The sequence below is a fragment of the Ctenopharyngodon idella genome, chromosome 2, assembly GCF_019924925.1.
Source record: "Ctenopharyngodon idella isolate HZGC_01 chromosome 2, HZGC01, whole genome shotgun sequence".
NCBI lineage: Eukaryota > Metazoa > Chordata > Actinopteri > Cypriniformes > Xenocyprididae > Ctenopharyngodon > Ctenopharyngodon idella.
The window spans coordinates 34961591-34971704 of NC_067221.1; the positions used below are offsets into that span (position 1 = coordinate 34961591).

A 10114-nucleotide genomic window follows, 5' to 3' on the forward strand; every position below is an offset into this window, starting at 1 on the left:
AAAAACTTCTGTTGTCCTTGTTTTTTAGTTCCTACAGTACTACCTTTATATCCTTTGTCATGTTCTGGGCATTTGTGTAACAATGTAAAGTATCCTTTTACAAAAATAATTTATATAATACACATGTACAACTGGACCTGTAAAACAGTTATCAAATTATAAGTGCAAAACATGCATCCTGGGAATTCCCATAGTTTTAAATGACTTTGTGAAAAAACAAGCCCAAAGTCACTCTGCACAAGGAGAGGATGTAGATAGCGCCATCTAATGGTGAGCAGACACAAATGATTTCTCTGGATCTAGAGCAGTGGTCTCAAACTCAATTCCTGGAGGTCCACAGCTCTGCACAGTTTTGCTCAAACCCTAATCAAACACACCTGATCCAGCTAATCAAGGTCTTCAGGATTGCTAAAAACATCCAAGCAGGTGTGAGTTGGAGCTGGTTGGAGCTAAACTCTGCAGGGCTGTGGCCCTTCAGGAACTGAGTTTGAGATCACTGATCTAGAGCAAACTATTCCAGAAGCTTGGCTGATATTTTTTGTCTGTACATGTGTGTTTCAGAGATAGTGAGAGCCATGACGCATGTCATTAACCATGGCATGTCCATGTACTGGGGCACGTCACGCTGGTCAGCTATGGAGATCATGGTGAGTGGAGAGGACTCAAAAATACTGAATGTGTTTTTAGCCTACATCTTTATTCATTAAAGGGGTCCATTTATGCTTTTTTATGCTTTCAACTCTCTTTAGTGTGTAATGTTGCTGTTTGAGCGAGATAAAGGTCTGCAAAGTTACAAAGCACAAAGTCATTCCAAAGGGAGTTATTCTCTATAACAGTAAGCACTGTTTCTGAACTCTCTGTGAAACGCTTCGATTGTAGTCTTGAGTTTTCTTTCGGGAACATACACATCAGTATTCCTCATTTAAATAATTCCTGCCCAAGGCATAGGCAAAAAAAGGGCAGAGGCCTGGTTGAGTTGCATTAGTAGTGTGTTAAAGCTCGCCGATATGGTAAAGAGCGTGACATTTCTTAATCACACGCAAAGCGGTTGACCAATCACAACACACTGGTCCAGCCAATCAGAGCACATTGCGCTTTTCAGAAGGAGGGGCTTCATAGAAACCAGAACTAAACAGAGCGTTACTGACAGAATGGGAAGAGAGGTGTTGCAACAATGTAAAATATGTCAAAAATTATGTGTTTTTTGAACATTCAAGCATGAAAACCTAGACCCCAAAACAAAATCGAGACTTAAAGTCCCCCTGAAATCAAAATTTAAGTTTTTTAGCTTTTAGTATGAATATGTTAGCCTTAAGGTTATGAATAAGCTGGTGTGTTCCAAAACAATGACAAAATTCGCATTTAGGAGATATAAGCATTCAAAACTTAGTCTCTCACTTCCGCTAAAATGGATCGTGGATTTTCATGACATCACCGCGGACTTCAGCTTCTTATCAAATCTTCTGTCCAATCAAATGCTCCCGCCCCTCCTTCACTATAAACAGACGCTGAAGCTACGGCTGAAATCGGTCATTTGTTTACGCATTTACTAGTTTCTATATGGTGAATGACACATGTGCACTATACAGAGGATAGGGAACGATTCAGACAATGTAAATATGCTTTCCTCTGAAGTCCGTTTTCGCGTTAGTGTCACGTGAACCACCGCAGCGCGAGCAGTCTGCTCCGGTCCAAAGACACAAGAGCACAGAGCGGATCATATGCGCGAGTCGGCACAGACCACAAAACGTATTGGACCCATTTGAATTCTGCACAGAATGCTGTATTTTAAAGCAATATGGAGGAGATTAGGAGGAGAAACAGTTAGAGATTAGAAGGAAACCAAAGCTTTACTGAGCTCAGTGGCTCTGGCCGAGCTGTAATATAAATGAAACGCTATTGGCTACTTTAAAAAAAGGGGGCGGGGCTGTTCAATATATCCCGCCCTGTCTTCCTGTTTCAGTTGAAATTATGTCATCACATTGAATAATGCTGTGCGTATCAAAAAACTTCAGTGGGCCTTTAATAGGTCATAATAGGTCCCTTTTACCAGTATTAATATCATTCTCTTTTATTTTTTGTCATCTCTTTCTCTCCATGTAGGAAGCGTATTCTGTAGCGAGGCAGTTTAATCTGATTCCTCCTGTGTGTGAACAGGCTGAATATCATTTATTTCAGAGGGATAAAGTGGAGATGCAATTGCCAGAGCTTTACCATAAGATTGGTAAAAAACAAACACATATTGTATATAAATATGCACACATAAACACCCATAATTAATTAGTATTTCTTGTACCGCAGGTGTTGGAGTAGTGTCCTGGTCTCCTCTGGCCTGTGGCATCATCACAGGAAAATATGAAAATGGCATCCCAGAATCTTCTAGAGCCTCTTTGAAGGTACTTAATCTTGTGTCATGGCAGACACATAATTTCCTCAAAACATAAGGATAGATATCTGTTGAGTAAACTGATCCATATCCAACTGAAACAGTGCCAGATTTCTGTGTCCAAAACAACAGAAGAACAAAACAAGAGTTAAACAGGACAGTTTGTTACTGGATGAAGTGATTTAGGAGGATAATAGATTACACCTTCAGCTAGTATCCAGCGATGAGGGTGGCAGGTCTGTCAGGGCAGGTTTGCTGTGGTTGTCTCACTGTATTTCTCTCTCTGTGCAGTCATACCAGTGGCTGAAGGAGAAGATTCTGAGTGAGGATGGCAGAAAGCAGCAGGCGAAGCTTAAGGAATTGACCCACATTGCTGAGAGGCTCAGCTGTACCCTGCCACAACTTGCCATCGGTAGGTCAAAAGAACTTCACCCATATTCACTTCAACTGTCACAATGTGCCGCATATTATCACTGCCAGAGTGACTCGACTGTTCTGTCACTGTTTACGCAATACAGACAAGAGTAAAGGCTGAATTTCTGCTTTTATGCACTTAACTCACAGGGCTTTAAAGGTTCACCCAAAAATGAAAATTCTGTCATTTATTACTCACCCTCATGTCGCTCCACACCCGTAAGACCTTCGTTCATCTTCGGAACTCAAATTAAGATATTTTTGATGAAATCCGAGAGGTATATGACTCGTCCATAGACAGCAATTTAACCACCACTTTCAAGGTCCAGAAAGGTACTAAAGACATCATTAAAACAGTCGACGTGACTGCAGTGGTTCAGCCTTAATTTTATGAAGCGACGAGAATACTTTTTGTGCACAAAAATAAAACAAAAATAACAACTTTATTCAACAATATTCTCTTCTGTGTCATTCTCATACGCTGTTTACATTCAGCGCTTCCAGGTTCTGCGTCAGAATGTGGGCTCATTATTGGCAGACGCTGTTCACATGAGCAGCACGATGCATTTGTGTGATGCTGACATGGGAGCTGGCCAATAATGAGTCGGCGTTCTGATGTAGAACCTGGAAACGCTGAATGTAAACAGCATATGAGAATGACAGAAGAGAATATATTGTTCAATTAAGTATTTTTATTTATTAATTTTTTTGAGCACAAAAAGTATTCTCTTCGCTTATGGAGGCATATACCTCTCAGATTTCATCAAAAATATCATAATTTGTGTTCCAAAGATGAATGAAGGTCTTATGGGTGTAAAACAACATGAGGGTGAGTAATTAATGACAGATAATTTCTTTTTTGGGTGAATTAACCCTTTAAAGTCACCAAGTCTTTGGGTTGTTTCTTAATACTTTTTGTTGCTGTTGGAGGCTAATACATGTATTTACCTATTATTTACCTGTTTTTTAACAAATTAAATGACCTCATGTAGGCCAACATACACACTACAGTTAGATTTGGTTGTCAGTTCACCTTTAGTGCTTAATCCTGTTCTGTACACATACAGTTAAGTAATTTACGAGAGTGACAACCGTATTCTACAACCTGAAAAAGGAATTAAATCCATAAATATGCCATTAACAACTAGTTGTTCAGTTCTGTTCTGTACACACTGGATATGGATATGGAAATGTGGATACATTTACAAAAATTCTATGCAGTGTGTACGGAACTGAACAACTAGTTGTTAATGGCATATTTAAACGTGCATCAGAGATGTGCCTCTCTTCTGTATGTGTGCGGTGCAAGAAAACCACAGGGAAAGAGGTACGAGATTTGACCCATTCATGTTGCAAGATCTTGCTAGAAAAACAGTGAACAAGAACAAGCCGAGAAAAATCCAAATGCTATAGAAAACAAGACCAAAATATTGCGACCCGCAACTGCCCACTTTAATATCCCCATAAACTTGATCGCTTTATGAACCAAACCCAAACAACATGCCCAAAATAGCTTGTGGACATGGCAACACTTCAAGAGTGCACTTTGCGAAGCAGCCTTACAAGCAGAAACAAAACATGATGCATCTGTATGATCTGTACACGGTGGTTTAGTTAAAATTACACAACATACTTTGAGTTAGGGATGCACCAAAACCAGTATCGGTATCGGGCCCGATACTAAGCTCGTATACTTGTACTCATACTCGTAAAAATACCCCCGATACCAAAGACCGATACCTCACGTGACGTAACTGACAGAATTTTCCGTGCACAGAGACACCGGCGGCAGCAGCATAAACAATGTCAGCCTCAGAGGTGTAGAAATACTTAAAAAATTAATGATGACAACTGCATGCTTTCAATCACAATTCGTTATCGATTAGTGAAGGCGGGATAGGCGGAATCGCGCTGAATGACACAGACCAGAAGCGCGCTCTCTTACTTGCGCGCGATCCCAGTTCTCTCGGACATGCGCGCGATCAGTTCTCCTTGCGCCTGAATGGTCAAATGCACACATAGTTGTCAAAATGTCCATCGTGTGGAGTATCTCAAATAAATACAGTCGGTTATGGCTTAAGTGGACGTAAACATTCGGGTGAAAACAGGATATGTGTCATTATCCATGGATTCGGTCTTAAAGGGACCGTAGCCTATATTTGTCATTAATATTAATAAAACAACAAAATATGTTAAATAAATGTATACATGGTAAATAAACCTACTGTATCTGAAAAACAAGTTTATTTAATTTGTATCTCTATAGTATTTGTTGTATTGTTTGTAATTTGTTTGTAAATTTCTTTTTATATAACAACAATTATATATATTGGTAATTATGCCCTTTGAAGGTTTTTGGACACTGTGAAATTTTGTGACAAGCACATAAAAATTATTACTTTTTTCATTAGAGTAATAATAAAGAAGCTGTCCTACATTCATTAGTCTCACTGTGTTGTGCTTGGAAAGCTGCAACATCAGAAAAAAAAAAAAGAGAGAGAGAGAGAAATTAATAAATGTATAGGCATCGGTATTGGCGAGCACTAGAAAAAAAGTATCGTTATTCGTACTCGGTCCTTAAAAAATATTGTGCATCCCTACTTTGAGCCTTTGGTCGCTGTAATATTACTTTTGTCAAAATAGTGGATACCAAACATGCGAGACACCAGAACTTTGCTATGGTTACCATGCTGTCAATCATCGCAAATTTCAGGAGCGAGTCGTGTTCTGTACGCACACACAATCATTTAGGGGATTCACTTCTGTATTCAAATGTGGTTGTCACTCCTGAAACTTTACAGTGTGTATGTTGTCGTATACTACTACAATTACATACCTAATGAAAAACAAACTTGGCATGTTTTGGTCCATTTGGAAGCCTTTTTACGATTTCTTGGAAATCCTTTATGGTGACTCTTTTACAGTTTAAATATATGTGTTTTAATGGAGGCTTATAGCTGTGGAGGGTAAAATTCTATTAGAAACTGGTGTTAAAATGTTAAAAAAAAACAGTAATTATTTTCATTTTGTTTTATAATAAATCTTTTCTAAAAAATATTGTTTGTATTAATTGATTTTAATACATTTTATTTTGTGTATTTTTATTATTATTTTAATTTAAATAGTATGATAAACAAATTTCCAATGATTCCAATGATTCACTGGCTTGAAACTTACATAAATATAGGACCAAAGCACAGCTTCCTCATAAATCTATTCTCTGTGTTCCTCTGTAGCCTGGTGCCTCCGTAATGAAGGAGTGAGTTCGGTTCTCCTGGGGACCTCCAACCCTGCACAGCTCACTGAAAACCTGGGGGCGATACAGGCAAGAGATTTATCAAAACATCTCAAATACACTGTCACACTGTGGAATCACTGCCATCCCATAAGCTCTAGTGGCCTGCTACAGCTCTCTGCTCTAATCTCTAACACCTCACTTCTGAATTTCACATGGTTCATTTACATTTAAAACATCAACCCCAGGATATTGCTCAATGTTATTTTTATGTGCTATGGCAAAATTTCACACACTGATGGAAGATCCAACTAAAGCTTCAGAGAGAGGATGGTTTGACGTGGTTTCTAGCTTGGCTAAATAGTTGGACAACTATTTAGACCAGTGGTTTTCAACCAAGGGGCGTCAGCAAACTTCAAAGGAGGCCTCAAGACTACTTAAAATGATTTAAAATTAAAACAAAACAAACATTAAGCTTAATCAAGATATTTCATATTTTAATTCACCCCCTCAACAACAGACCTGAAAAGGTCACGCAGATTATTAAAATCTCAATCTTAATATTTAATTACTTAATCCTAATCCAGTAAACCAGAAACAACTGGAAAACTTTGAATACTGTTGTGGGCAATGGAGTAAAATGGTTGAAAACCACTGATTTAAAAAATGAAAATTCTGTCATCATTTACTCACCCTCAAGTAGTTCCAAACCTGTATGAATTTCTTTGTTCTGATGAATGCAAAGGAAGATATTTGTGAGAATGCCAGTTACCAAACAGATCTCGCCCCCCATTGACTACAATAGTATTTATTTTTCCTACTTTGGTAGTAAATGGGTGGCGAGATCTGATTGGTTAATGACATTCTTCCAAATATATTCCTTTGTGTTCAGCAGAACAAATAAACTCATACAGGTTTGGAACTACTTGAGGGTGAGTAAATGATGACAGAATTTTCATTTTTGGGTGAACTATCCCTTTAAGGGCCTTTCACATCCAGTGTGATTAAGCGACTTGAATGTACAACGCGATGACACTCTTGAACACTGAGCGTGATCAATCGCGGCACGACAAAGCGGACATTTTTTTCCGACCAGTGTGTCTATTCCCCCCCACCCTCCGTCGCTCTGTGATGAAATGGGCCGTCCAATTAGATTTGAGTATTAGATCACGTGGCCAGAGCCATTGCTGTTGCACAAAAGCTGAGATTAGTGGCGCTATAGCACAGAAAGCTACTTTGAAATCCAGCGTAAAACTGAAGAAAAGAGAAAAGTGAATGGATGTTGAGTTCATTCATATCTGAGGACGGAGAACTGTTTGATAAAAGTCACTGCAACTACAAAAACATTGACAAAAATGAAGTCCTGTGGCAAGGAATTGCCGAGAAAATAGGAATCGATGGTGAGTTTAATATCTTAAAAAAGTTGTAAGCATTATATATAGTTTATGTTTCTGGTGTAGTACCAAAATGTATTTATCTTAATTTACTGTTATATGTTGTGCAGTGGATGAGGTTAAAGCCAAATGTGTTTAAAGGGTTAGTTCACCCAAAAATGAAAATAATGTCATTTATTACTCGCCCTCATGTCGTTCCACACCAGTAAGACCTTCGTTTATCTTCGGAATGCAAATTAAGATATTTTTGTTGAAATCCGATGGCTCAGTGAGGCCTCCATAGCCAGCAATGACATTTTCTCTCTCAAGATCCATTAATGTACTAAAAACATATTTAAATCAGTTCATGTGAGTACAGTGGTTCAATATTAATATTATAACGCGACGAGAATATTTTTGGTGCGCCAAAAAAACAAAATAACGATTTATATAGTGATGGCCGATTTCAAAACAATGCTTCATTAAGCTTCGGAGCGTTATGAATCAGCGTGGCGAATCAGCGGTTCGGAGTGCCAAAATCACGTGATTTCAGCAGTCTGGCGGTTTGACACGCGATCCGAATCATGATTCGACACGCTGATTCATAACACTCCGAAGCTTCCTGAAGAAGTGTTTTGAAATCAGCCATCACAATGTCATTGCTGGCTATGGAGGCCTCACTGAGCCATCAGATTTCAACAAAAATATCTTAATTTGTGTTCTGAAGATGAACGAAGGTCTTACGGGTGTGGAACGGCATGAGGGTGAGTAATAAATGACATTATTTTCATTTTTGGGTGAACTAACCCTTTAAGCCTAGTGTGCAGACATAAAATGCATTCTCGGTCAGCGCCACCCATCGTTCAGGCTTGAACTAGCGGAAGGTGATCAATCGTTTTGCATTCAGTGTGAAAGTACTATTCATTGCCAATTAGCTTCGCTTTATCGCATCGCGCTCAGTGTGAAAGAGCCTTTAGTCAAGTTAGTTACATCTAGCAGCCACCATGTTCTAAAAACCAGCTTGACCACTTTAAATGAATGGTTAACCCAAAAATAAAAATAATCGATCATCTTTTACTCACTCTCATTTACTTGAAATAAAAAAAAAAAAAGCATAAAATAACAAATATATGGATGAAGATACACACGAGGGTGAGTGAATGATGACAATTTTAATTTTTAAATTATTACATTACAAATTGTCAATAATGTTTTATTTTTGGTTTATTAAAATAATATTAATAATATTAATTTTATTTTAAATTATTTTTTAAATATTTTCAATATTGTTTTATTTTGTTTATTATTATTAATAGTTAATTTTATTGTGTATTTTTATATTTATTTTTTTTTTAATTACTTTAAAAGTTAAAAAAGTACTGTATAAACAATAAAAAAAAAACCCATAAAATAAATATATGGATTTAGATTCACAACCGGGTGAGTGCATAATGACAGAATTTTCATTTTGAGTAAATTATTATGTGAAGCTTTGATTCTGTTGCCTGTGTTTTTAGCAGTTACATGATGTGGATTACATTCTCGCTGACAGGTTCTTCCAAAGATCACCACTCAAGTGGCCTCGGACATCGACAAAGTCCTGGGTAACCGTCCCCACAGTAAGAAGGACTACCATCACTAGGCCTTTCTGTGAACCTGTAAGCCTTGAGACTCAGGATCCCATGCCAGCCCTCTTGTGTCGGCGGGTGTCTACAGTGTGTGATTCCCACTATTGTGTGTCTATATCAACTTCTGCAGAGAGCCATTGTTACCATTACAGTAGAAATGCTAAAGTGTTATGCATGCTTCTGTTCGACTTAAACCTGAGCTCAACCTTGCATTAAAACTCTCTGTGGAGACACACCTGCCTGTGAAGTACAGAAGCTCCTGGACTACCTCATCCATGGGGTTTTGCATTCAGCTGTCCATTATCCATATGTGCCAAAGTGAACCTGGTCTTGACCCTTGACCTCTGGATATTCATTCTGAAAAGGGGAAAATGACAGGCCCTGTTTACTGTCTATTAAAAAGTAAGGAAAACGCACTGCATATCACACTGAGAATGTAATGGCTAAGAACTGTGATGTATGGCAGAGCAGCATGTGGAGTTGAACTGTGTAAGATGTGTGCTTTAGTAAAATGGATTAAGAAGCCATCAACAGCAAAGTGGGCTGTTATTGTGTTTAATGTTGATCCATCCATCATTAAAAGACTGTTCGTGTATGTTCCCTCTGTAATCCCTACAATTTGTCATGTCTAATCTATTCAATAATTTCTTATTTCTCTGTCATTTTAAATGAAGATTATAAAAGAAAATTAGTTTGTTTAAATGCTTTTCCAGTGATAAAGTTCAACTTTATTAACTGACACTGGTTAAAGATGTAAATGCTTGCTGCTGTATTTGGTAACTTTTGAACTGCTAAGCAGTACATACTGTCCAGAGAGTGATAAAACTACTGCACAACTACTGTAAGCAACTAGTTAATGTCCATGACAAATGGAGTCAGAATGTTTACAACCATGAAAATGATGAAGCTGTTAATTAATGCATTGTGCAGAGTGCTTTTAACATCAAAATAAAAATGTGCATCTCCAGTTTGTGTTTTTAATATATAATGAAGTGTTTTTGTAACCAAATTTGAAGTTATTTTGCTGGTTGATGAACATTTGCCTGTAAACAGAATACCTTGCAAAGTGTGGGCTACA

The 10114-nt window shown here is 37.9% G+C and overlaps 1 protein-coding gene and 1 long non-coding RNA gene across 4 annotated transcripts in view; one reads left to right on the top strand and one right to left on the bottom strand.

Annotated features, from left to right (window-relative positions):
* The window catches only part of kcnab1b (potassium voltage-gated channel subfamily A regulatory beta subunit 1b), a 76892-nt gene extending 66889 nt beyond the window's left edge, over positions 1–10003 (top strand). For all 3 annotated transcript variants that reach the window (XM_051914737.1, XM_051914716.1, XM_051914727.1), the window contains 6 exons: positions 562–647; positions 2104–2224; positions 2302–2396; positions 2678–2798; positions 6037–6125; positions 8961–10003. In XM_051914737.1, coding sequence (XP_051770697.1) covers positions 562–647; positions 2104–2224; positions 2302–2396; positions 2678–2798; positions 6037–6125; positions 8961–9050 — 602 coding nt within the window. In that variant the 3' untranslated portion in view covers positions 9051–10003. The remainder of the gene's footprint in view (positions 1–561; positions 648–2103; positions 2225–2301; positions 2397–2677; positions 2799–6036; positions 6126–8960) is intronic.
* On the bottom strand, positions 2370–9395 carry LOC127523752 (uncharacterized). The gene is made up of 4 exons (XR_007932924.1): positions 9273–9395; positions 5978–6110; positions 2591–2689; positions 2370–2500 (listed from the first exon to the last, which is right to left on the bottom strand). It is a non-coding gene; the product is annotated as an uncharacterized LOC127523752 (long non-coding RNA).
* Positions 10004–10114: the final 111 nt, after the last annotated feature.